The sequence below is a fragment of the Genypterus blacodes genome, unplaced genomic scaffold (genome assembly GCF_046128005.1).
Source record: "Genypterus blacodes isolate CSIRO-AG114 ecotype Tasmania unplaced genomic scaffold, CSIRO-AGI_Gbla_v1 ptg000438l_1, whole genome shotgun sequence".
NCBI lineage: Eukaryota > Metazoa > Chordata > Actinopteri > Ophidiiformes > Ophidiidae > Genypterus > Genypterus blacodes.
This window is the reverse complement of record NW_027467208.1, coordinates 1,019,551-1,046,132: the sequence shown is the minus strand read 5'-3', so window position 1 is coordinate 1,046,132 and position 26,582 is coordinate 1,019,551. Positions and strand designations below refer to the sequence as shown.

General features: G+C 42.8%; 3 protein-coding genes across 4 annotated transcripts; 2 read left to right on the top strand and 1 right to left on the bottom strand.

The window, feature by feature from the left end:
• Nucleotides 1–469: 469 nt before the first annotated feature.
• Nucleotides 470–7,958, bottom strand: kdm1b (lysine demethylase 1B). 2 transcript variants are annotated; one of them, XM_076139532.1, is made up of 21 exons: nucleotides 7,811–7,958; nucleotides 6,887–7,032; nucleotides 6,681–6,802; nucleotides 6,372–6,461; nucleotides 5,778–5,889; nucleotides 5,573–5,686; nucleotides 5,449–5,487; nucleotides 5,140–5,332; nucleotides 4,753–4,937; nucleotides 4,434–4,604; nucleotides 4,259–4,333; nucleotides 3,995–4,129; nucleotides 3,525–3,696; nucleotides 3,281–3,408; nucleotides 3,034–3,165; nucleotides 2,857–2,931; nucleotides 2,555–2,671; nucleotides 2,339–2,464; nucleotides 2,088–2,210; nucleotides 1,814–1,966; nucleotides 470–1,622 (listed from the first exon to the last, which is right to left on the bottom strand). In XM_076139532.1, exons 1-21 carry the CDS (start codon nucleotides 7,824–7,826, stop codon nucleotides 1,539–1,541), a joined length of 2,508 nt encoding a protein of 835 aa, XP_075995647.1. In that variant the 5' UTR covers nucleotides 7,827–7,958; the 3' UTR covers nucleotides 470–1,538. The 2 variants fall into 2 exon arrangements, with proteins under 2 accessions (XP_075995647.1, XP_075995648.1); XM_076139533.1 differs by having other exon boundaries at nucleotides 1,814–1,963.
• Nucleotides 7,959–8,392: 434 nt separating this feature from the next.
• On the top strand, nucleotides 8,393–16,094 carry LOC142989764 (cilia- and flagella-associated protein 69-like). Its single transcript, XM_076139436.1, has 23 exons — nucleotides 8,393–8,794; nucleotides 9,312–9,371; nucleotides 9,470–9,535; nucleotides 9,890–9,999; nucleotides 10,090–10,166; nucleotides 10,425–10,595; nucleotides 10,760–10,912; nucleotides 11,144–11,321; nucleotides 11,566–11,689; nucleotides 11,802–11,850; nucleotides 11,936–12,057; nucleotides 12,146–12,377; nucleotides 12,526–12,690; nucleotides 12,772–12,887; nucleotides 12,996–13,114; nucleotides 13,406–13,487; nucleotides 13,685–13,877; nucleotides 13,956–14,090; nucleotides 14,245–14,321; nucleotides 14,401–14,598; nucleotides 14,947–15,033; nucleotides 15,123–15,194; nucleotides 15,628–16,094. Exons 1-23 carry the CDS (start codon nucleotides 8,705–8,707, stop codon nucleotides 15,739–15,741), a joined length of 2,790 nt encoding a protein of 929 aa, XP_075995551.1. The 5' UTR covers nucleotides 8,393–8,704; the 3' UTR covers nucleotides 15,742–16,094.
• Nucleotides 16,095–16,268: 174 nt separating this feature from the next.
• LOC142989784 (cilia- and flagella-associated protein 69-like) lies at nucleotides 16,269–22,542 on the top strand. The gene is given in 22 exon segments (XM_076139472.1): nucleotides 16,269–16,391; nucleotides 16,893–17,015; nucleotides 17,350–17,459; nucleotides 17,560–17,636; nucleotides 17,821–17,940; nucleotides 17,943–18,161; nucleotides 18,393–18,570; nucleotides 18,723–18,846; nucleotides 18,954–19,002; nucleotides 19,088–19,209; nucleotides 19,311–19,527; nucleotides 19,687–19,851; nucleotides 19,928–20,043; nucleotides 20,152–20,270; nucleotides 20,498–20,579; nucleotides 20,745–20,937; nucleotides 21,039–21,173; nucleotides 21,446–21,522; nucleotides 21,598–21,795; nucleotides 21,893–21,979; nucleotides 22,076–22,147; nucleotides 22,273–22,542. Coding segments are annotated over 22 exon segments (2,871 nt in total). The 3' UTR covers nucleotides 22,438–22,542.
• Nucleotides 22,543–26,582: the final 4,040 nt, after the last annotated feature.

Here is a 26,582-nt window from a genome sequence, read left to right as displayed (position 1 = left end):
GTAACATGGTTAAACTTGTTTCACAGTCTTTTAATTAAGCCCCTTTCCCCCCCAAAAAAAACAATTTAGTCTCCATTCCCAACCCAATTCCATAACGTTATATCCTTCACAACATGAGGCTTGGGTAAGGGGTGCTGGGTAGGACTGGGGTGAAATATCAAGGAAGTTATGTTAGGATTGGTAAGAAAAATTGAAGGGCATGTGTCTGTTTGTAGTTTATTTGTATGGAGTTGCGACGAGCACCATTCCTACAATCACCTCCAACAGCTGTACTGTAGACAAGAAGCCTCACCATGATAAAAAATGATGAGCTTCCCTTCACATTATCAGGCAGCACACACCCACAAGGCGAACTTTTGCAGTGACTGTTAACAAAGGTCAGGACCAGGGTCAAGAAAATGAGCAAATTGGTATCTACCCTTCTCAGTCTGTGTTTGTTTAGCCAGGTAACTAAATAAATGGATCTAAATGGCAGTTGACAGCTCGCTTTATTACACATGTACAAGATAAATACTCGAACAGCGTAACTTGTGACGAACAGGACGTCACCTAAACACAACATACACAAATATGGGATCATACACATAAAGCTTAGTAGAAAACAAACAAGTACTCAATTGTGCCATTTCTCAACCCAAAACATAAGGACATTGTTCAGGGACTAATGGAACAGAAAATGTTTGTTTTAAGGGATTTGGTTGTTTTTTTTTCATTTTTTAAAACACAGTGGCAGCTCCGGATGGTTCTGTACAATCTGTTCTGATTTCTTGCTGTGTGGCGTTGTCCTCATTGTATCCCTGAGAAAATAAGTCAACACGTCACATGACCCACCCATTTCTTTTCATTTTTAACCGTTTTAAATAAGAGATGTTCTAATTTAAAAAGTGCTATTGGACAAGTAAGACTAACATAACCGTTCTCTAACCTCTAACCCTTCAGACGTTTTAATTCACCATTTGTACTATCACAGCAATCACAGACTGTACAATGCAAATTCGTTATTGGTGTGTAAAACATTGGTATGAAAAAAAACAAAATATACATCATGCTTCTTTAAAAGTCATGACCTATGTCTTTGAAACTTAACCGTGTATGAAATTTGACTTAGTTGAACTAAAGATCAGACAGTTTCCATGCATCCTTATTTCTCAAACCAAAATTTGATGGACCATTTTCTCACAGACGTGCAACACAGTCTACGTTCAACCTGGATCCACGCAGATCTGAAGAGAGTTTATCGAATATTAACATCTTATTATGTTTCACAGTTCAGGATTGTTTCCCTCCCCTCACCAGTAAACAATGTTTTGCCAAATGGATCATGGTTTGATATAAAAACGGTTGGACTCCTCCTCAAGTCCTTCTTGACCCCACTGTTAGAAAGCAGTTACATGTTTTGTTATTGAGGAAGAAATGTTACAGTACAGTACAGTATTATTTCAAGTGAAGCGGTCTGAGTAAAGCAGTCCGAGTCTGATATATTGTCCTGTGCAACCCGTGTTTCAATGCTGGTGATTTGGAGTCTTCTGAAAGGGAGTTTAAACAGCAGCCATCTTGCTGGCCTCTCGGATCCCGCTCAGGTAGGCCCCTGTCACAGTCTGAGGGAAGTGTCTGTTGGTGGCCTGGAAAAGCAACAACAAACCATGAAAAACCGATGTCACACTACTGTCCACCCAAAAGCTATGATTTGAGCATCCAACACTCCTCTCCTGTAGGCTTGAAAAGTGGCTGTAAAAACTTTGCATCATTGGTGGAGAACAGCAGCTACATTTCAGAAACATGGAATTGATGTAACTAGTGAAAGTAGCCTTGCCTCTCCAGCAAAGAACACTTTTCCCTGCACGTCTTCAGCAAGGATATCATAGGCCTCTCCGCTTCCCCCTGTCTTCACAAAGCTGTAGGACATTTGGGACCACATGTCTTTGCTCCAATGTGTGACAAAGAAATGCTGTGGCTCTGGGACCTCCTTGGCCAACAGAAAGGAAATAACAAGTCAAACATTTGACAGTCTAGAAACACCAAAGTTGCAAGTGAGTGACCAGCAAAACATATAAGTAGGTTCAGTCTTGGCAGACTGTGATGGTTACCTGTTCCATGAACAGGTCGCGTAGGACCCTCATGCATTCTGCCACCACCTCCTTGTCCTCCATGTCCCGCACGGCAGGTACAGCATCACCTGTGATAACAGACATGAGGACAGCCTGCTTCCCCTGCAACCACACAAAGACAACATGAGGATAAGGATGCTGTCAAGGCACCCGAATGAACAGCACGGTCTGTCTAACCTCAACAGGTCCAACTTCTTTTCTCTGGTAAGTGAAGGTGCAGAAAAACTAACCTGTGGATCCATGTCGTAGAAGACACTGAACATGCCTCTCCTGTCAGGAATCGGGGGAATGTGACCAAAATAGTCCGCCCCTTGGATTTTGTTGTCCCAGAATCTGTACGGGAACTGAAGAGCAATCTACAGGAAATTGTAAAATAAATGTAGTGAACGACAAGGAACACTCTGGGCAGATGAGTGACTGCTGATACTGGCCGTTACATCCATTACCTTTTCTATGATACCTGCTCCAAGGCTATGGATCGCTTTCATTTTCCGTTCGGGCAGTGGAGGGTGGAACTGTATCACGTTTTTCTGAAGCAAAGTCAGTGGGACTGTAACAAGAACCTAAAACATAAGATTATGAAAATCAGTGTTGAACATAGCCAACATTCTTAAAAATAAAATGGACAGTGGTCAAAATACAACACAGATCAAAAGACAATAAATCAAAGTTAAGTGAAGGTCTTTCCATGGATAACAACAATAATCTTCAAACACTCTTTAACTTCTATTAACACGTTATGGTTTACCTTCTGTGCTGTCCATTGGGATCCATTTGAGCAAGAAACTTTGACAAGGTCACCTGAGTAGTCAATGGTCTGCACCTGAAATGGAGAGACATTTGAGTTTCCTTGATTTAAACATCTCCAACTTAGCATAAGAAAGGAAAAAGCACTAAGAGGAAATTGGAAAATCGAGTTACAAACCGGACACTTTGTGCGGATGTCAAGACCTTCGGCGAGTTTGTGGAGTAACATAGAGTAGCCCTGGGTGATTAAAGTGTGGTCTCCTGAGAACTGGGCAAAAAACTCATTATGGTCCCAGGATCTTGCTGATACCTACAAAGATAATATATGATATAAAATGCACATCTCTCCAGAAGACCGAGTGTTAAATAACTAATTCAAGAGCCAGCAAATAAATCTGAAAAGAAGCTCTTTCCCATTTTCAGACCTGGTCTAATGTGCTCCCACAGGCATACTCCAGGTTGCTGAGATGAAACTGAAGCACTTTCTCCTCCAACTCACTGAACTGGATCCCAGACTCCTGCAGAAAATTCTTTTTCAACTCCTGGACCTTTTCTGTAGAGATACAAAACATACAAATGAATGGATGATAGCTTCCAGCACTGAGCCAACTTCAGATGTCTTTTGTTTTAAACATGATCATTAGGCTACTGGATACATGAGTGCAGCACCTCCCAGTGGTGTATCCTGGTTCTGCGACTTGTCCTTTCTCCAATCTGACACCACATCCAGGATGGCATTGAAGTGGAAGTCCATGCGTTTGTCAATGGCTGGATCAGTAACCTGACCTCCTTCCTGGAACAGATCACACCTCTCTCCCAGCTTGTGCATCCTGACGCCCATCTGCAGAAGATGAGTTATAAAGTCAGTTGAGCTGGAATTCAGCACTCACAACTACGCGAAGGCACCACATTATATATTTGGTGAGCAAAATTAGTTAAGAAAGCAAGCAAACAGACAGAAGACTGAAGGAGAGTGCATATTTGTTAGGTGGACTGAAACATAATGTGACACATAAGGGTACCAACTGAAAGCTCTATGTTACTCTTTACACCTTCTCACACTGGTGGTTGCTATAACAACATTCTGCCCAGTGACCGGAAAATCACCTCATGCAGCTTTAAGTACACAAAATTCTTACCTGTTCAGAAATAAGGGCAATTGGGTTGTTAATGCAGCCATTGACAATCTGAGCTCCTCGACCCACAATGACACCCAGAGAAGTATCATCCCACACTCGGCCTCCAATTCGTTCCCTTGCTTCAAGTACCACTACCTTTAAACACATGGGGGAAAAAGAGTGTTAAGGGGACGTTGTTGTTCTTTGACTGACCAACAGAGTGCTATGAAAGCATAAGTGACACATGATTGACATGACACAGTCAGTTTAGCCAAGGAGCGTTACCCGAGTGCCAAAGTTTTGCAACTGTCGTGCAGCAGCCAGCCCAGAGGCCCCAGCACCAATGACCACAACGTTCTTCTGCAAAGAAACAAAGCAAAAACAGTACAAGCCTCAGTAAACTGAGGAAGGTATGTAGACGTGTAACCATTTCATGTGAAATGAACGTGAGAATACACACAGAGCAGTATTTGTCAGGGAGCAGAGGCTGTTTGACTGCCAGTACTCCCGTGTTGATCAGACCCTTCCTGGTCATGAAGTAGAGCACTCTGTCCATTTCTTGCACACAGCGCACACGCACCAGCCCCCTAACAATGATGTTTGGGGCACATCTCTGGGCTGTCAACACCTCCTATTGGGAAATAAAGGATATTTCATCACAGTTTTGACCTTCTATTGGTGGGGAAGATGGAATATTAAAAGAAGCAAAATGACAAACGCTGTTGTTCATACTAAAACATGAAAAAGATGTCAATATCCGGGGAATGTTTGCAGCACACCTTGCAATTCCGATGCCAGGAGGCCAGAATAAGGTTGCGCAAAGCCAGATACATGGTGGGGTCACGAGAAAATTCGGGAAACTCGTACAGCTCATCCAGCTCCATCATATCCGGCCTCACACACAGAGCCTTGCCACACTCATTAGGCTGATAGAAGGGCTGGAAGTATGAAGAGAGTCCTGGAACTGAGGAGCCCAAACAAAATTGTACAGTTAGTAACAGAGCACCTATTCACACACTCTCAACTAGCTGAATACTACAGAGAACAACTCAGCTCTTTTTCTGACCTCTTAGCCGATAAAATGTGGAGAAAGCGCTGAAGTACTGATATGTAAAATGACAGATTCCACTTCAATGACGTTATTTCTTTCAGAGCCACAGACTTACTTTGGGGCTGGACGGCTCTACAGTGATCAGCACGCAACTCAGTCAGAGACACGTTGCTGAGAGCACCGGAGGGACTCATTCCCACACAGTCAGGGTAGTAGGAAGCGAGGAAGGGGCTGGCTGGGCTGTCTTTAAACAAGGGGGGCAGGATCAGCATGGAGTGCCACCAGCTGTCTGACACCTCTGCCACTCTCTGTGTCAACAAAACAACATTGAATTAGATACAAGGGGGAGAACTGTTCACAAAGATACTGTCTGAACACACCTTCGGAAATGACTCATGCTTGTTTGAGGTGGTTGTTAACTTACTAGGTCCTCTGGTTGGGAGCACTGGTCTGGTCCTTCACTCTGGAGGCAAAAACACAACATCATCACCACCGGCTGTAACACTGTTTCACTCTTATCCAGTCTTTATAGTCTTTTTGTGTTTAACCTTGATATTGTTGAACTTCATTCCACATCGGTATGTTGCCGCTAAGGAGGCAGTGAGTTGAATCTCCTTGGTCAGCTGACGCCACTTCCTACAGTCTGGTTTGGTGCACTGAACCTGAGAGGAACACATGACAACTTGAACTTGGACTTGTAAACAACACCAGCAATGGGCTGTTTGAAAGGACATGTTTATAAGTTGGACTTACCCAGAATGGTAGCTGCTGATCTGCCATGAATGCTTTAAGACTGGGCTCACTTTTTCCATTACTTGTCCAAACCTTCTTCCATGAAGAATAGACCTCATAGCCATCTTTGTGACTGAAGTGTGAGAGAAAACATCAAAATGGGTGTTTGTGTTAGAATATGGGAATTTCTATAACCACAAAAGACAGAGCACTGACCTTAATGCAGCATTATTTGAATCAAGTCACTGAATCAAAATTAATTTATTGACTTTATAGACTCCAGATCCTCATTTTTACTGTCTCTTTGTACTTTGTTTCCTCCTGTATGGCTCCTATTGCACACCTGGCCATTCAAGGCGTAAATCTCTTTTTGACTTGTCACTTCTCAGGTTTCTTTCTTTTTTCCCTTCAAGGCTTTCAGGGAGCTTTCCCTTTGTCTGCCTTGGGCTGGGTCAGGAACCACTTATTGTGTGGGCCTGTAAAGCCCTTTGAGACACTGTATGTGATATCTGGCAAATCTGACACAAATAAACCTGAATTCATGTAATTCAAGTAGCAGCAGAAAGGACTGCTACATGGAAATGGAAGTGTGAGTCACTTAACATTATGTTTTACCTTCTATAATAATGATCAAAACATTCATTGCAGAAATGTTCTCCACATGACAAATGGTACCAGCGAGATGTATATCCATTTTTGGCACACCTGAGAGGAAACAGAAGAGAGAAGAAGTACGAATCAATTAGTCAAAGACAGAAAATGTATTGAGAGCTATTTTAATAACCCGTGAATTTATTGGATGGTGTTATCTGGAGAAACTGGAGAAATTGTAATGGGATTTTTTTCATTGTTTTTGTAAAAGCATAAATCATAATCATAAATAATAATAAAAATAATAATAAACAGCAGGCGTAAGAGTGCTACCTTTCAGATGCACTTGCAAAACAAACAGGGTATGTAGCAGAGCATCCAGCCTTCTCACATTTCCTATACTTCTTCTCAGACTGGTCATCTTCCTCCTCTGTGTCTGTGGCTTTCCTTTTGCTCTAGAATCCAGTGGAAAGTGGCATTAAGAAAAATGGAAACTCCTGAAATACACGGAAAGCGTGTTGCTCTGTGCTGCAATTTACCTGTCCAGGTGGAGGGTTGTTGGTACGCTTTACTCTGACATTGAGCTGCCTTCCAGAGGAGCGCAGCCCCTGACCCTGATCCCCTGGTGACTCTCCTGAACTCCTCTTCCTGGCCCGTCGAGCAGCAGATGCATTACCAGGATAGTCTAAACATGAGAGACCACATGATGTTTTCAGATGTGTGACTACCCATGTGAATGCTTAGTTGAAATTGGATCTTTAATGAAGCCATAGTTGGCTTCTGATTCACACCTTAGGCAGTCGAGGAAAACACTTGTGTGATTCTACTGTTGCACCATAACAAATATACCAAGAAGCTTTAAATGCTGTATAATATTTGTGAAACATGAAACAGACAGATGGATGATTTCACCTAAACAAACAGCTAGATCACATAGCCTAGTCTGGTTTACACCATAATGTCTCTATGTAACCTAGTCAAACTGGTCTAGATTAACAACTACGCCATGAAGATATTAGGTTTCATATTCATGAAAAAAGAGAAAAGGAAGCTTCAAATGCTTTCTGTCTTTGCAGACCACAGGAGTTCAAATCTCCTGTGGTTTGACAACTCAAACCTTCACGAGAGTAAAGCAAAAACTGCATCACATTCATAGAACAGTTTTTATATTTGCTAAACAGAAAAATAACTATTAAAAAGCCAACTTCAGCCTCGTACTTATATAGCCATTTATGGCACAGAGACAAAATGAAGTTCAAGTGTATCCCGGCAAGTAACCACGTAGAATAGGTCGGAAATGTGCCTCGTTAATGAGGTGAAATGTGAATTTGCAGGTTAACAGCAGCAATAAAACAACGTGAGCAATAAAACAACAGCAAGATCATTAAAGCAGCCAAACAATGTCAGCCTGTCAAACGTAGCACGTAGCACACAGTGAGTAGCAGCGCGTTTTGGAGACTGACCTGCGTCCGTCAGCATGACTGACTGCTTTCTTTCGTTGCGGCTCAGGATTTAAAGGTGTCTTTATGAGTTAATATGAAGAATTTTATTGTTGAATTCGTTTCCCTTTTATTGTTGTGGGGGGGAATCAAGGCGCTGTTGTCACCTCAATACCAGTTCCGGTTTTAAAAACGGAAGTGGGCGTGGTGAATACAAATAAACGCAAGGTGTTTTTATTTGTACTGCAATATTTTTCTTTCTTTTTTATTTATTCAGTAAATAGAAATATATGTATCTATTTCATTAGATTGTTTTTTTTGTTTTTTTTGTTCTATGTTTAAACTGTGGTGTTTCATTGCTTTGACGACGGAAGCCATCATCAAATGTATTTTGTGAAGACGTTAAATTTGCAAGATAACATATTCACAATTATGGACATTTGTCTCTATAACGTGTATTTTAAGGGTACAGCGGTATTTCCAAGAGGATAAACCCACACCCAGGTACTTCTGGGAATTGGTCCGTGACTGGGGCAAATGGGCGTTTCGTTCTTGATATATATTGAGCTCTCCTGTTCGCCGTACTACACTGTAACTATAGTAACATCAGTACGCGTTCACAGGCATTCAGGGGGAAACGAGGACAACTGATGTCTTTTTTGATAGATAATTTTACTGGAGTTGTGTTGCTAATCAGCAGGCGGATTCGGTGGGATGTTGTCATTCGATGAGGCAGGAAAATGAACTTCACGAGCTGGCGTTTGCAGCTCAGAAACGGTATCTAAGCGAGCTGCTCTCTCTAAGACAAACCCACAGACGGGACCAGACTTTATTTAGGGGAAATAGCTAGTGAACGAGAAATGTTTGGCTGAAGTAAGAAGTCGACACGCGAGTAGTTTTTTTCGTAGAAATTTCCAAATGGATTGGGGCAAAGTTGTGCAAAGAAGAAGACCAGAACTTCCTGTCATGAGACAAACAACACCACACACAAGACAGCATGTATCAGAGGTATGTTATGCTCTTTTCTTAAGTGTTTATTAACTGCTAAAAGTAATTATCGTTTTATAGACCCTCTGACAGCAGTTAGTATAATACTAGAGGCTAAAAAAAGGTTTAAAATTGTTAGAAAATTCTATTGAACACTAAATAACTTTGGTTTGGAGTGTTGATGATTTCAATTTGATTCGATTATATTAAAACTTAATTGACAACATGTTTAAACACAAAGTTAAAAAAGGCCAGTGAGCCATATTTTCATTTCTAATATCTATCTAAATCACACAAAATGCACGTCCATCCTCTCAGTTATGTGAACACACCCATGGTCTGTGAATACAAATGATGATTGCCTGTCCATATTGATCAATGTGTTTGGGTCAGATATGTCTTAAATTCAGGAGGTCCATAATCAATTTGTGACTAAAAGTGGGTTTGAGTGGTTCTGTCTCAAGTAGGGTTGCAGAAGTCACACACTGACAAACAAGCATGAGCCTGAATGTTCATGTCAGCTGTGATCTACCAACAGGTCACCACTAAATGTCTTGAGCTCAGTAAGGTGATTCGTCTTCTTGAGGACCCTTTGACTGTAAGTTTGAAATTGTATATCATTCGGTTTTTTTGCTAAATTAATCCGACTGAATTTGCGATGTTACATTGGTGTCATACCCTATGCTTGTGTTAAAGATGACTTTGAAGGACAGGCACATCTTTGTACTGAAGAAACTGCTGAAAAGGAGCCAGAACGGCTTTGTATCCTTTATTCTGCTTTTAGACTCTCACCCAAGGCTAAAACAGTCAATCTTTCCTCATTATTGTCCCCTGATTCAGTGATGGAAATAGATTTGCATGGAACACACACACACACACACACACACACACACACACACACACACACACACACACACACACACACACACACACGCACAGCCAAACATCCCTAAGGCTCTAATTTACACCTGTATCGTCCCTGTCAGCATTTTCCTCTCTAAGAAATAACCTCCTTATCGTGACGACTCTTTGCCCAATCACTTCCCTCCGTCACCAGGGACTGATCTCTGTTTCACACCACTAAGTGTTAGAACTTCTTGAACAAACTGTCTCCAGCTTTTGAGGGAGATAGCAGGCATCTCTAAAATCCTCAACATCTGTGCTGAGAAAGTGAAGGATCAACCTGAATACATACCAATTTTGTGTGAGGCTCTAACTATCTGTAGGTAAGAAACTCTAAATGAAGCTTGAATCACAGATTATCATAATGTGTGACAATGTGTGAGCATCAGCTTGTTCCTCTGCTTCTGTCACAGGCTTCCCTTCCTGAAGGAGAAGGTGTCTGATGAGCTGACCTATGCAAAGGACCTCACAGAGTTCCTCACCCACATTGGTACTTATACTTTAAATAGTCCCTTCCCTGGTTCCTTGTTCAATTCAAGGCAGTAGTACTTTTATTCAAAGCGCTATACAAGTAATCAGAGGTCAATAAGTGCAGTCCATTGACCTCACATTCACCCAGATGTTTACTGTGATGGAATACCCTCTCATGTAAATGGCTGGATTGTCCAAAAACACAGATTAGGTCCTGAGATGAAGGTGGCATCCTCCTGACGGACGTGATTGACAGTTTCTCTGTTTCTGTTGGCAGGGTGTCTGATGAGGGTGTCAGATTCTGAAGTGAGACGGCAAATATGTGACACTGTGAAGTCGTTCTACAGCTGTGTGGCTCCCCAACTGCTGCTGGATGGTACAGACCGCCACACCAAACCCGGGGCTCGTTCTCTGCAGTCTGACAGCCGGTTTTCTAGACTTTCACTAGGTGACGCCCTCTCCTGGCTTCTGTGGTGGCAGGGTTGTGTTTTCTGTCATTCTTTGTTTCATTCTTTTCTTTTTGACTGATAGATTAGTAGACCCCCCTTCCTTCCTTTCCAAGATAAGGGATTTCATTTGTTTTGACTCTTTCACCATGGTGGATCTGTGCAGGGCTCCAGCCGACTTCTCCTGGCCTCAGGCTGCAGCTGCTGGAGCACAGCGGTCTGGCTCAGACACTGCTCCTCTCCATGGCTTCTCTGGAGAACCAGCCTGCCATCAAGCTGCAGCTCCTGCAGACACTTCAGATCCTCTCAAGCACTTCTGGTCAGCAACTGCTCTTTATGCAGAAAGAAGGGAGGGAATCTGTCAGTCTTTCCAACAGATGACCTCTATTATTAGACAGAGTAGCTCCCTCTCAAGAGCATAAATCATCTCATTACCAGATAACAACCACATACACAATCAAAACAGTGATTTGAAGTGTCCTTGTGTCAGTGTCAGCAGGTCAATTGACTGGATTTAAATCATTAATCACATGTCATTTTATAACCACAGATGTGAACTGTGCCTTAATACTAAACGCACAAGGAGCAGAGACAATCTGTCTCCACATGAATGAGCCGGATCCATCTGGGCGGGTCCTGTGCTGCTCCTCTGAAATCCTCTGGAACCTTCTGGAGAAAGGAAACAAGGACGGGGTCACTGCTCAGCTCAGCAGCATGGAGTGTATCATGTATGTGTCTCTTACAGTTTAACAGTGTTCCAATTGTGACTAAAGGGGGAGAAGGTTTGAAGGAAAAGTAACAAGTTAATTTCTAGAAATTCATCACGTTGAAGGTCTAAGATGATGGAGCTTTTATCTATAAAGACATTAGCTTCCATCGATCCAGAAATGCCACAAGTTTGCACAATTTAGCAGTGTTAATGAATAACTTTGTAAAAACTTATTTTGAAACAAACATTCTTCTGTGTCACAGATCTTTGAAAGAAGCTTTTTTTCAAGTGATGCTGAATGATTTACAACATTCTGACATCAAGCTCAGAAACGATCTCCTTGTGATCGCAACTCTCATTGCTGAAACCCCAAACTCCAAGCTCATTGTGAGTACTGGACAGGTTATATGAAGTAGTTTGATAATTTCAACAATATATGTAAACATAGTCTATGTGCCTATGAGTCACCTGGGTTTGACATTTAGTTTTCTGTTTCCAGGAGAGTTTATTTGCCAAGGAGCTCATGGTTTTGGTCACATCCCCAGAGTGTGAGGCCATGCTTCTCTTATACATCTCAGCAGTTCCTGTGTGGTTAAATTCCATCATAACAGTGTTTCTTTGTTTATGTTTTAGTGAAAAGTCACAATTCTTTGGTTCACAACCTGAAGCTTAGCTACAATAATGAAGACTTTCATATGAAGAAGCTGCTGCTGAATCTGGTGGTTGTGATATCAAAGGACTTTTCTGCTCTGCAGGTCAGTCAGAGGCTCATTCAGTGCTTCGTGTCAAGTGTTGATGATTCTGGACCGGACATTTGATTTACCTTCACGTTCCTCCCCACAGCTTTTCAGAGACAGCCGAGTGATACTGGCTCTGCTGACACTTGTAAAGCCACCTGCTGTCTCCCATGAGGGCCGCTCAGGTTCACGTCACTGGTCCTCCAACCAGCAGGAGGAGCTGCAACTCCAGGCACTGGCCACCTTGGCCACCATTGCGCCTCTCCTTTTGGACGACTACATGTCCTGTCAGGGAAACACATGTCTGCTGCTCCTGCTGGACTGGTGTGTTGGGAAAGGTGAGATGGTAACACATAAGATCCAAAAGTGTCCATGAGCAGGTCTATGACGCCCTGCATACTCATTGAAAACTGTTATAGATGTCGTCATAGATAGTAAGCTGGATCAGATCAATCAGTCCATTCCTCCTCTTCCTTCCTTTTGTAGATGCATACTTTAGCCAAGGTCACAGTTTCCATGGCACTGGGGGGAGAGGCAGTAAGAGGGCTCAGCTGCGATATTGCATCAGAGTGCTCAGATCTGTGACAGCCGTTGGTGATGAGCCAGTTAACCAGGACCTCTGCGATCAAGGAATCATCAACCAACTTCTGGGTAAACAGACTTAAATCGGTATCATGACTTAAACGTGCATAATATCGGCAGGGTGGTCAAGACTAAGTCCCGTTTCCTCAGGAATTCTGATGCAGATGGAAGCGAACACTGATGAGGAGGATGAAGTCACAGTGGAGATTAAGTCAGACATTCAGCTGATCCTGTCAGCACTGTGTGAGAGCGACATGCACAGAAAGGTACAACTGACATGGAGACCCTGATAGAAACACAGAGTGACATCGTCTCTTCTTCCTTTAAGACTTCTTTGTGCTGTCTTGTTGCTCTCCTGTAATATTGTTCCACAGGAGCTGTTTGGGACGGTGGGAGTTGAGATGGTCTTGCACTTTCTGAGGAAAGGCTCAGACAAATTCTACAGCGGCCTGGGTCACAATAAGCTCATCCTCTCCACAGTGGACTGTGTGTGGTCAGTTCACTTCAATCTCAGCTCACATTAATGAATTTCAAAGATTAAAATTAAACATACCAGTAAGTGTGTAGTGTTACATAGCAAGACATATTTTATTCTCATCGTGTGTAGTCACAGCTCATCTGTAATCTTTACACCTGCTCACATTAACGCGTCTCTCTTACCCACACACCTGTTCCTCTGTTATAACACTGACTAAGTGTAGCATGTGGGAGTTGGAAGATCCGGCAGGCTGGTGACAGGAAAGCAGCTGAGGAGGTTTCCCTCTGTGTGTTTGTGCTCCATCAGGTCCTGTATTGTGGGCTGCTACACCACAGAAGATTACTTTTTGATCAAAGAGGGAGCGTCTCTTCTGCTGGACTTACTCAGTGTAAGTAGCTGATTTGGGCTGAATGGTTCCTGGAGGCGACCCAGAATATGCTGGAAGGATTTGATATTCCATCTGGCCTGAGGATCACCCAAGAAAGACCTGGAGATGGTGGCTCAAGACAGAGACAGCCTGAGACACTGTCTATAGGCTCCTAAATGTAGCCATCACTGTCTTGATCATTTCTATGTCTCCCTCAGTCGAGCCCCAGAAGCGTGCATGGCATCGTCCTCGCCACCATGTTGGAATTGTGTGACAACCCCAACACACTGCAGCATGTCCTGACCTGGAAGGATCAAGGTGGCCAGACAGGACCCAGACTGCTGCTGCGTCTCTGGAGGGAGGAGGAAGCAGAACTGGGGGTCCGCCGAGACCCTCACGGAGGGATTATGGGTCAGTAAACTAACGTCAAGGGATTCTTCCTCTCAAAGTTACTTGCACTTCTTCATTTTCTTGTATTCATGCTCTCAGATACCAAGAAGCCGCTCCAGGGTCATTACCAACCGGAGATCCAGCTTTCATTTCCTGCTAATGTGCCCAGCACAGCAGTGATGGAAATATCTGAGAACCTGCGATCAAAGATTTTCTCTGTCTTCTGCAAACTTGGTAAAATAATAATGGATGAAGAAACTGCATATGAAATCATGTTATAGATTTGAAAATCCCACTACATGACATCACTGCAGCAATAATATTTCTCAGTATAACTTAAGCATATGTGCCATATGAGAAATTGCAATTTGTTATTGTTTACCTTCAGGTTTTCAGGACCTTCCTGGATTGTCAACAAGAGATTACATCACCTTGTGCATCATCAAGAGATATCTGGACTTGAAGGTAGAAATGTCTCTTGTCCTCTTAATGTCCTCTTAATTATCAGTGCTAGATGTAAATGAATGTTGTCATGGTGCTGTAGGTTGGTGAGGTGTGGCAGGAGATCGGCAGAGAACTGGTCGTAGATCACGTGAGACCCGTCAGTCCTGATGAAGAGGCTCTGAGCACCATCTGTAAGATAGCAGAGGACACAGCGAGGAGGGTCGCCGCAGAGCAAAGGAGCATCCTGCAGCAACACCAGAAAGACGACAGCAGAGAGGAGGAGCTCATGTACAAAGAGGTGACAAGAGTCTGATGTTGTACAGGGCAAATCTGCATGACCGAGATACTGAAGCAACGTGTTCAGTGAAGTTTAGTCGGTTATCAACTGTGACACCCAACTTTCTGGTGGACTTTGTGGGTCAAGTTGCTGATTGGTGGTCGTATGCAAGTATTGGCTTGGATGACAAGGAGCTCAGTCTTTGATAGGTTGAGCTAAAGATGCTGGTCCTTCATTTTAGGCTGAAATATTAGTGAGGCATGCTGTCGGGAAGGACAGGAAGAGTTGAGTTTTCGTCAGCATAGGGATGGTAAGAGATTCATCTTAATAGATCACTCACGGCTGAATCTGGTGTTTCCTGTCTCGTAGATAAAGTTGAGCCGTAAGCAAGAGGAGCTTACAGCCAAGTCATGGAACCATTACGTCTCCAAGACTTCAAACTACAACATCCTAAAGGTTTGATCTTTTTCTTTTGCTCACATATCCACCAATAATATCTCTTAATAAATAACCTACTTCAACAAGCACTTTTTAATTTTATACAGGAAGTAAAAGCACAGAGGGACTCATCCAGACCCAAACCAAAGCATGAGGATGCTGCCACTGAGCCTGTACAGGTCTGTCACTAACACCACACATTTAGCTCAATTTAAATGGTTTTTCATTCATGATGTCATCATAGGGGATTGCTGGGGTGGGTACATTCATATCAACTGTGACATCATTCATCCAATAGGATAGGATTGGATTCAAAGTCCTGCCTCCACCACTCATTCCACAGTTGCTATGACACATGGTTAACTGAGATAATGACGCCCCCTGTGGTATATGTTGGTATTTTTGAGGCTTTGAGGCTAAGGTTTCCCCTAATGAGATGCTATCAGTAGGAGGCGCTACAGGCGTGATCATTTTCAGGATGTAATGAGGTTTTCAGGAAAGTCTACAAAGAAACTGTTTAAAACATGATATGAATAGGAATGTCTAAGGTTTGGGCTATGAGCTTCTACTTGAGTTCAACTTGTATTCATTTCTACATTTCTTTGTTTTTAGCATTTTGTTGCTCAGGTGATGAACATGGAGAAGACGGCTGCTCAGGGGCCTGCAGGCATGAAGGTCACACTGTCCAGAACATCCATCAGGGGGGCAACTAGCGGGGGAAAGTGAACCTCAACATGACCCAGAATGCATCAGTGCTGTGTCTATAAAAGACTGATCCTCAGCTTCCTGTAGCGGGTGTGAATACAGACCTGTCACATCTTTATTGAACCTTTATCTCACTGTTTATATGCACAAAACAGCAAAGAGTAGGAGAAGATTTTTAGTTTTAACCAAATCAAGCAGCAAATGCAGGCATGTAGTGAGTAGATTTGCATGCACGCACACGCACACACACACATACAGCATATAGCAAGGCACATCTTATGCAGGATACAACTATTAATATGTGGTGAATCTGAAAGTGAATTGTATGTACAGAATTGTATTTGTAAGCAGTGTCACATTGCTGTTGTCCTAAACTTTGCTTCACATTGTCAACTTTATTTTCTATTGTTGGTTTTTAATAATTAAACTTAGAATTATGATTGCTGGTGTTTGTGTGTGTATATGTGTGGTGTTAACTTCAAACCAAGTTCTTGGCTTTATATTGACCTCTAAAAGTGACTTAAATATTGGTCATCAAGTAGACGTTGATGATTAGTGAGGACACAAAGTTGGACACCTTGCTGTCTTCCTGTTCAGACAGTGCTTACCTGTTCGTTAACGCTCATGACGTCATCTTGTCCTCCAATGACACGCCTACCTATGCAGGCCAGGTAAACTATCCTCTGATGTCATAACGATTTTCACCTGGTTGGCTCCTCTTTAATAGGTACGTGTCTAGAGACAGAGTGTGGAATTCCTCTTTCTTTACTGAAACAAGCTGATGCACAAGTAGTTCCTCAAAAATTTCATATGGATTTGGGCGAAGTGGTCCAAACAGAAAAACCAGATGTGACAGCCTTTGGCTTGGACCAGGAGAGGCTCAAACAGGTGCTTTTGCTTTTTATCTCATTTATCAAGTTCCATGTCAAGCACCATGAAAACAGATAAACAAATATAACACCAGTATTTATACTTCACAATTATAACTAAATCAATTCATAAGAGGGAGACAAATGAAATTAAAAGCTCTGAAAAAATCTGTTAAAGGCTTAATACCTTTACACATTCAATGTTACTATCAACTGCCAAAAACACATACAGTACAATCACATTGCTGGATGCATGAACCAGCATGATGATGAAGTTTCATGTCAGGTGTAATGCATCAACAGGTGAACACTGAATGTCCTGAACTCAGTGAGGTGATCTGTCTTCTTGAGGACCCTTCGACTACTGAGAAGGAAAGGCACATTTATGGACTGAAGAAACTGCTGAAAAGGAGCCGAAATGGCTTTGTATCCTTTATTCTGCACTTAGCTGACTGATTTTTGTCTAATTTTCATTGCTAAAAGTCTCTCCCAATGGCAAAACAGTTCATCTTTCCTCATTATTTTCTCCTAATTCGGTGGTGGAAATAGGTTTGCTTTCATGGAACACACACACACACACAGCCAAACATCCCTAAGGCTCTAATCTACACCTGTATCGTCCCTGTCAGCATTTTCCTCTCTAAGAAATAACCTCCTTATCATGACGACTCTTTGCCCAATCACTTCCCTCCGTCACCAGGGACTGATCTCTGTTTCACACCACTAAGTGTTAGAACTTCTTGAACCAAACTGTTTCCAGCTTCTGAAGGAACTAGCAGGCATCTCTAAAATCCTCAACATCTGTGCTGAGAAAGTAAACAATCAACATGAATACATACCAATTTTGTGTGAGGCTCTAAATATCTGTAGGTAAGAAACTAAATGAAGCTTGAATCACTGATAATTGAATCACTGATAATTGCAATGTGTGAAGTCTGAGCATCAGCATGTTCCTCTGCTTCTGTCACAGGCTTCCCTTCCTGAGGGAGAAGGTGTCTGATGAGCTGACCTATGCAAAGGACCTCACAGAGTTCCTCACCCACATTGGTATTGTACTGTTTATAGTCCCTGAATAGATGGTTTCCGTCCTTACAAGTTTCCATTGTTTTCAGTGCACTTAAAACATCAATTTGCAGAGAATTCAATCATCTAAAAACACAGATTTGGTCCGGAGATGAAGGTGGCACGTTCTTGAAACAGATGTGATTGACAGGTGTGTTTCTGTTGGCAGGGTGTCTGATGAGGGTGTCCGATACTGATGTGAGACAGCAGATATGTGATACTGTGAAGTCGTTCTACAGCTGTGTGGCTCCCCAACAGCTGCTTGATGGTACAGACCGCCACACCAAATCTTTCTTTCTTTCTATCGTGATGAGGCTTTCATTTGTTTGACTCTCTTACCATGGTGGATCTGTGCAGGGCTCCAGCCGACTTCTCCTGGCTTCAGGCTGCAGCTGCTGGAGCACAGCGGTCTGGCTCAGACTCTGCTCCTCTCCATGGCTTCTCTGGAGAACCAGCCTGCCATCAAGCTGCAGCTCCTGCAGACACTTCAGATCCTCTCAAGCACTTCTGGTCAGCAACTGCTCTTTATGCAGAAAGAAGGGAGGGAATCTGTCAGTCTTTCCAACAGATGACCTCTATTATTAGACAGAGTAGCTCCCTCTCAAGAGCATAAATCATCTCATTACCAGATAACAACCACATACACAATCAAAACAGTGATTTGAAGTGTCCTTGTGTCAGTGTCAGCAGGTCAATGGACTGGATTTAAATCATTAATCACATGTCATTTTATAACCACAGATGTGAACTGTGCCTTAATACTAAACGCACAAGGAGCAGAGACAATCTGTCTCCACATGAATGAGCCGGATCCATCCGGGCGGGTCCTGTGCTGCTCCTCTGAAATCCTCTGGAACCTTCTGGAGAGAGGAAACAAGAACGAGGTCACTGCTCAGCTCAGCAGCATGGAGTGTATCATGTATGTGTCAGTGTCTTACAGTTTAACAGTGTTCCAATTGTGACTAAAGGGGGAGAAGGTTTGAAGGGGAGGGAACAAGTTCATCTTTGTACTATAATTAGAGTGTGTGTGTGTGTGTGTGTGTGTGTGTGTGTGTGTCATTTGTGTCACAGATCTTTGAAAGAAGCTTTTTGTCACTCGATGCTGAACGGTTCACAACATTCTGACGTCCACCTCAGAAACGATCTCCTTGAGATCACAACTTTGGTCGCTGAAAATCCAAACTCCAAGCTCATTGTGAGTAAATTGAATAAATAAAGTACTTATATTTTCAACAATATATGTAAACATAGTCTATGTGCCTATGAGTCACCTGGGTTTGACATTTAGTTTTCTGTTTCCAGGAGAGTTTATTTGCCAAGGAGCTCATGGTTTTGGTCACATCCCCAGAGTGTGAGGCCATGCTTCTCTTATACATCTCAGCAGTTCCTGTGTGGTTGAATTCCATCACAACAGTGTTTCTTTGTTTATGTTTTAGTGAAAAGTCACAATTCTTTGGTTCACAACCTGAAGTTTCATAACGAGGGTGAAGACTTTCACATGAAGAAGCTGCTGCTCAATCTGGTGGTTGTTATGTCAAAGGACTTTTCTGCTCTGCAGGTCAGTCACAGGCTCATTCAGTGCTTCTGTCAAGGGTTGGAGTAATTGGAGTGATGATTCTGGGCTCGACATTTGATTTACTTTCACGTTCCTCCCCTCAGCTTTTCAGAGACAGCCGAGTGATGCTGGCTCTGCTGACACTTGTGAAGCCACCTGCTGTCTCAGGTTCACGTCACTGGTCCTCCACCCAGCAGGAGGAGCTGCAACTCCAGGGACTGGCCACCCTGGCCACCATTGCGCCTCTCCTTTTGGACGACTACATGTCCTGTCAGGGAAACACATGTCTGCTGTTCCTGCTGGACTGGTGTGTTGGGCAAGGTGAGATGGTAACACATAAGATCCAAAAGTGTCCATGAGCAGGTCTATGACGCCCTGCATACTCATTGTAAAGTGCCACAGACTGTATAAATGGCAAAAACATGAGAAATAGGGTCCAACTAAAAATCTGGATTTGTCCTGTTTAATGTTTTTCTGTAGATGCCTACTTTGGCCATGCTCAGAATTGCCATGGCACTGAAGGGAGAGGCAGTAAGAGGGCTCAGATGCGATATTGTATACGAGTGCTGAGAGCTGTGACATCCGTTGGTGATGAGCCAGTTAACCAGGACCTCTGTCATCAAGGAGTCATCAACCAACTTCTCGGTAAAATCAAATCAGTATGTTGATTTAAATATCACGCTGTGCACAGGGGGCTCAAGACTTAGTCCCGTCTCTTCAGGAATTCTGATGCAGATGGAAGTGAACCCTGATGAGGAGGATGAAGTCACCATGGAGATTAAGACAGACATGCTGCTGATCCTGTCAGCACTGTGTGAGAGCGATACACACAGAAAGGTACAACTGACATGGGGACCCTGATAGAAACACTTAGTGACATCGTCTCTTCTTCCTTTAAGACTTCTTTGTGCTGTCTTGTTGCTCTCCTGTAATATTGTTCCACAGGAGCTGTTTGGGACGATGGGAGTTGAGATGGTCTTGCACTTTCTGAGGAAAGGCTCAGACAAATTCTACAGCGGCCTGGGTCACAATAAGCTCATCCTCTCCACAGTGGACTGTGTGTGGTCAGTTCACCAAACAGCTCAGCTTACATTCATGGAACCATTCATGTCTAGTAACAAACTCATCTGTAATCTACAACTGCTCACATTAACGCGTCTCTCTTACTCACACACCTGTTCCTCTGTCATAACACTGACTAAGTGTAGCATGTGGGTGTTGGAAGATCCGGCAGGCTGGTGACAGGAAAGCAGCTGAGGAGGTTTCCCTCTGTGTGTTTGTGCTCCACCAGGTCCTGTATTGTGGGCTGCTACACCACAGAAGATTACTTTTTGATCAAAGAGGGAGCGTCTCTTCTGCTGGACTTACTCAGTGTAAGTAGCTGATTTGGGCTGAATGGTTCCTGGAGGCGATCCAGAATATGCAGGAGGGATTTGGTATTCCATCTGGCCTGAGGATCCTGAGGTGGTGGCTCAAGACAGAGACAGCTGGAGACACACCACAGTCTTGACCCCAAGTCCTTTCTATGTCTCCCTCAGTCGAGCCCCAGAAGCGTGCATGGCATCGTCCTCGCCACCTTGTTGGAATTATGCGACAACCCCAACACACTGCATCATGTCCTGACCTGGAAGGATCAAGGTGGCCAGACAGGACCCAGGCTGCTGCTGCGTCTCTGGAGGGAGGAGGAAGCAGAACTGGGGGTCCGCCGAGACCCTCACGGAGGGATTTTGGGTCGGTGAAGTGATTAATTCTTCCTCTCAAAGTTACTTGCACTTCTTCATCTGCGCACCAATTTCCCACACATCCATTTTCTTGTAACTATGCTCTCTCAGATCCCACGAGGCCGCTCCAGGGTCATCTCCAACAGGAGATCAAGCTCTCATTTCCTGCTAATGTGCCCAGCGCAGCAGTGATGGAAATATCTGAGAACCTGCGATCAAAGATTTACTCCATCTTCTGCAAACTTGGTAAAATAATATTGAATGAAGAACAAACTACATATGGAAACATGTTATATCATAAAGCCATCACTGCAGCCACTTTAATTTAGGTCATAAACAGGTCAGTGGCTCAGACAATAAATATTATATTATTATCATTCGTGATTTAAATTGGATGACATTTTCCGCCTACCTGACCTTAAGAATATCTACAGTATATTTGGTGGTATAGCTTAAGCAAAATGCCATATGGAAATCTCAGTGGACTTGCATCATCACTTGTTATTGTTCGCCTTCAGGTTATCAGGACCTTCCTGGATTGTCAAGAAGAGATGACATCACCTTGGGCATCATCAAGAGATATCTGGTCTTGAAGGTAGACATGTCTTTCCTCTTATTATCAGTGCTGGGTGTGAGACAACTGACTGACAAACACACACACAATCTGTAGGTTGGTGAGGTGTGGGAGGAGATCAGTGAGGAACTAGTCCTAGATGGTGTGAGACCCATCAGTCCTGATGAAAAGGCTCTGGAGACCACCTGTAAGATGACAGAAGACGCAAAGAGGTCAATCGCTGCAGTGGAAATGAACGTCCTGCAGCAAGACCAGAAAGACAACAACAGAGAGGAGGAACTTGTGTACAAAGAGGTGACAAGAGTCTACAGAAGTTCAGTTCATCACAGCAGCATATGGGAAAGTCAAAGTATATAGTGCACATCTCAAATCATGGTGTTTTCAATCGCAGATTAAGTTCACGTGGAAGCAAGAGCAGCTTGCAGCCAAGACATGGGACGCTTACGTTTCCAAGACTTCAAACTACAAGATCCTACAGGTTTGATCTTCCTCTTCTGCAGAAATATCTACTAGTCACATCTATTACTAAAGAATCTGTTCAAATAACCATATACTTGATACACTTTTTATACAGGAATTAAAAGCACAGAGGGAATCAACCAGACCCAAACCAAAGCATGACGATGCTGCAATTCAGCCTGCACAGGTCTGTTACTAACACAACACTGATCAAACCTGAAAGCAACAGCGATATCTCATCTCTATGGTTACTCTGTGCGTTGTGGAGTGTAAAAATCAAACTTGTTTCTTGTTATATTTTCCTGTTTTTAGCATTTTGTTGGTCAGGTGATGACCATGCAGAAAACAGCTGCACGGGGGCCGGCTGGGATCAAGGTAACACTGTCCAGAGCATCCATCAAGGGAGCAACTTTCAGTGAAGTGGGAACCTCAAAACAAGACCCAGAACACATCAGTCCTGTATCTGTCAAAGACTGATCCTCAGCTTCCTGTAGCGGGTGGGAATACAAACCTGTCACATCTCAATCTCACTGTTTATATGCACAAAACAGAGCAAATAGTAGATACAACTATTAAAACGTGGTGAATCTAAAAGTACATATTTCTATTTGTAAGGAGCGTTCCAATACTTTATCTTCAATTTGTTTTCTAATAACTAAACTAAGAGGTAAGATTACTTTACTGTCTAATCTTTATTCCTTTTATGAAACCAGCGGAGGAGACAGGGGCCAGACTGTGTGGCATCACAGACACACAAAGGCCTTATGTAACATCAGAATAAGGGCAACTCTTCATTATTTGACTAATTAACCTCTGTCCAGGCTAATGAATCTAAGGGAGCCTCACTGTTGTCTCTCCCTAATAGTTTATAGTTTTTGTATTTTAAAGACATTTTCTGTGTTGTGTGTTTTGGGGTTACATAAGTTACTGCAGCACATTAACACACATGTTCCCTCAAGCGTGCAACATGCGGCACAAAAGCCACTTCTCTCTGCTCCCTCCCATTTGCTGGCTGGATGACCAGATCATCCCTGACAGGCCGAAGCTTTTCACATTCATGCAGCTGTGTGGAAGTGCAACACGGGACTTTCCTCCAGTACAGCAGGTTCGCCTGTTTTGGCCCGAGCTTTGCTGGGATTTCACATGGTGTCTGCGTGTGTGGGTGCTGAGCTGCTGCTGCCGTCGGTGAAGGTGAATATCCACTAAGGGAGCTTCTTTGGTATCCCTGCTAGGTGTTAACTTCAAACCAAGAGAGTGATGATGTCGTTCTATGGTGCAACGCTTTGAGTTATTCCTTCTGTTCTTGGCTGAAATATGAATTGATGAACATAGCGGTATCGCTTTGAGATTTTTGACCTTTTCAAGTTCAGAGGGACATTTTTCCAGCTTTATAATTCCCTGTAATGTGGGTTTATAATGGAAAAAGTGAAAATGATGGACCCAGAGGAGTAAATGATGGATCTGTTGTCCTGCAGGAAGGTTGTTGGCTCATCTGAGAAGATCCAGCAGCAGAGATGATCATCAGACTGGGAAGACTGACGCCAGGATACTTTCGTCTCCTCCAGGTTGGTGTCTGGATGTGATGAAACCTTTACTTTAAATCTTTACATCAAAATGCCGTAAAAAGTCCTCATCCAAAGACCCCGAACTGATAAACCTGCGAATCAAAGTCATGGATTGAATTGTGATGTTGCTATTTCTCATGGAACACTGGAAAAGATTGAAATGAATAATTTAGTTTGCTTATAAAACCCATCTTAGGAGGTTACATAACCCCTTCAACTCTGCTGCATCTCTTATCTGATGCTGCTTGAAGCTGAAATATTGTATTATTTATCACCTTTAGCACACATTTATATTCAATATCAGCTCGTTTCAATACTTTATTGAAGCTGTGCTGTTTATGCTGAAAACTGGTAAATTATTCACCTCCCCAAGACACAACAGTTAAGGTTACATCATTCTTTAGGTAGACATTTAGGTAAATAGACGTCTTTATTTAGTTTAGTGTCACATTTGCATAGTGATGATTCAACTGTGGCCTGGTCATACATGTGTGTGTCTGTGTGTCTTCCTGTTTTTAGAGGCAGGTCTCAGGTGAGGTCCGCATGCAGCCACAAGACAGTCTCATCGGTCCCATCGCCATGACGATGGCCACAGTGGGCGTGGGGGTGTCCCTGTACAGCACCAGGCAGATGGCAGAGAGGGTCCATCTCAAACAGCCACAAGCCTGATGGTACTGTTGGTATCGTCTGTCAGTTCAGCTCTAAGGGGGAGATGGGAGATCAGATTGTTGTGTTACAGATTGTGTGTGTCTACCGAATGTGCCGGAGAAGGTGTGTGTTAAGAGAGTCTAAGTCTGTGTGTAGTTGCTTGGAGGAAAAGGAACATGTCCCAGGAGGAAAAAGGAGGCATGACTCACTGTCACGTCCCCTGTGAGCAGATTTGTGATTTGACTGAGAGCTAACACTTCTATAGACAGACTGAAACCCAACTGGGTCGGAAATGGTCTCAGCATTCTAATTAAAATCACACTACAGCAAAATAATCAGGGGAAAAACTAATATTGCTTAAATATGAAAAGAAGTTAGTCAAACATACTTTCCCTTCAAAATATTATTAATATAGTTTAGCACCTTAAGGTAATCAATTGTACAAAGATATCCCCAAACATAGCAGCACAACCTTTGATCTGATCTGCTACTTTACAATGACAATTTATTTGTAATGAATGTCATTAAATGCAAAATGCTTAAACACAGTTAAATAATTTACTTTTCAATTTGTGTTATATTTGGTAAACAGAATTCATGTAACTCCGAAACTTCGATCCCTACGTTCACGTTTCTGACATCCGTGCACTGACCTCTGTGTTATATTAACATTTTAAAGTACTTGTGCAAACATGATAATGGTACTTCCTCTCCATCCATGCGGAACGTTCCGTGGGACACAGATACTGTCAGACTGCCGGCTGACTGCACAGCCTGTATGGAGCCTTTCATCAGAGTGAGGCTCAGGCAGAGGAAGTGATTTTACCACCATTCATTTGCATCAGTTGGTACGATATCAGTGGATAGAAACAATAACTGTACTCTCATGTCACATAAGAACTGTAACATGTCTGCCAGCGGTAGAAAATGTACTTAGAGACCCCGGATGTGAATGAATAAACAGTATTCCAAAAAAGATCTACATGTATATCTTTCCCTGAATTAATTATTTGTGGAATTACATTGTGGAGGTTTGTTTGACTGTGTGTGTGTGTGTGTGTGTGGTCAGATCCATATCTTCATGTGAGTGATTGTCCCTAGAAGTGACAGGAACATTAATGGCTCTTTGTTGCCACCTATAGGCCAAATGATATCCATCGCAGATAGACTGATGTCTAACTTCTTTACATTCACCTGAGTCGACCCAGCTGACCCCAGTGTGTGTGACCTATGTGTTAAATATGCTGCTTTGTGGATTCCAATGCTGCCAGGTCAGTCTAAGGATTGTAAAGGAATGATGGAAGAACAGAAGGAAGATAGGAAATAACAAGATTCTAAGGACAAAAGAGTAAAAGCTAAATTGTAGACTCTCATGATTTACTTTTGCAAACTTCCTAGCTGTGAATGTAACACACTCTGCCCTTTGGAGCCATCAGGAGGCTGCAGGCAGACAGGGATGAAGCTTGATGCTGTGGGAACCTGTGGTATTTGGAAAAGAAGAGTATGTTGAATAAAGCACTGTAATCCTTGTCAGTGTGACTGTTGGCTTTACTAATGCCTCTGTGCTGGGGGCAGAGGAGGCCTGGTAGCAGGGTGTGTGAAGTGTGAACCAGTGGTTTATTTAGATTTAATCCATTAGAGGAGAAACTGGTGAGCACGCTGAGGTCACATACCTTCTTTGTGGCTACACAGGCCTCGCCACTGTTATTGCTGTAAATACTTTGTAATGTCCACCCGGTTTTGGATCTGCTCCAATATATACAGTAAGTTCATTTTCAGTGATACCTGACTGGCCAATGAAACCATGATCAAACCCATTAACTACTTTGTTCTAGGACGACCTAAACAAAATCTCAATTAGATTAAAGTTGTAACAATCGAGTTTGCTGTAGGTTAAATGCCTTCAGATGCCAAGCAACCCTGAGTTGATAATAAAAGCAAAAGTTCCAAATTAAAAAAAGCACTTACATTCCAGAAGAGGCTGAAGAAGGAAACTGGACGGAAGATTAAAGAATTAACAGGAACCCATATGGATTGTCAAATCATTTGAATGACCTGGAATTGTGAAAATGCCACCTAACACGTTAAAAAGGCATTTGTACTTATAGGGATGTAAATTTTGATTATTTGTCGTGGTAAACACAACAATATGAGGCTCTGACAGGTCATTTGCTTTATTCTCCCTATATGAATCAGTCTAAATTTAACATTTAATGCATTTGTAATATTTTTAATATTATTAATTATATGTAATTTATTTAAATATTGTGTTAAAAACTCTTGTATTTAAGTGTTTAACCGCTGTACAATGAAACGTGTCCGTATGTTGTTGTGGTCATGTGGCTGAATGACTCCTCCCCTCCTGTAGGTGTCGCTGTATCGCTGTAACACTGTGTGGAGGAGGCTGAC

Bases quoted from the DNA above. Each gene is read 5' to 3' on its own strand.
- kdm1b (XM_076139532.1), bottom strand. The intron at 5,687-5,777 runs GTAAGTCCAACT...TGTTCCTCTCAG, and splicing joins ATCAGCAGCTACCATTCTGG to GTTCAGTGCACCAAACCAGA. The intron at 4,938-5,139 runs GTAAGTCTGTGG...TGGGCTCCTCAG, and splicing joins TAGAGCCGTCCAGCCCCAAA to TTCCAGGACTCTCTTCATAC.
- LOC142989764 (XM_076139436.1), top strand. From the start codon at position 8,705: ATGGATTGGGGCAAAGTTGTGCAAAGAAGAAGACCAGAACTTCCTGTC. The intron at 9,372-9,469 runs GTAAGTTTGAAA...CTTGTGTTAAAG, and splicing joins TTCTTGAGGACCCTTTGACT to ATGACTTTGAAGGACAGGCA. The intron at 10,167-10,424 runs GTACTTATACTT...TTCTGTTGGCAG, and splicing joins AGAGTTCCTCACCCACATTG to GGTGTCTGATGAGGGTGTCA.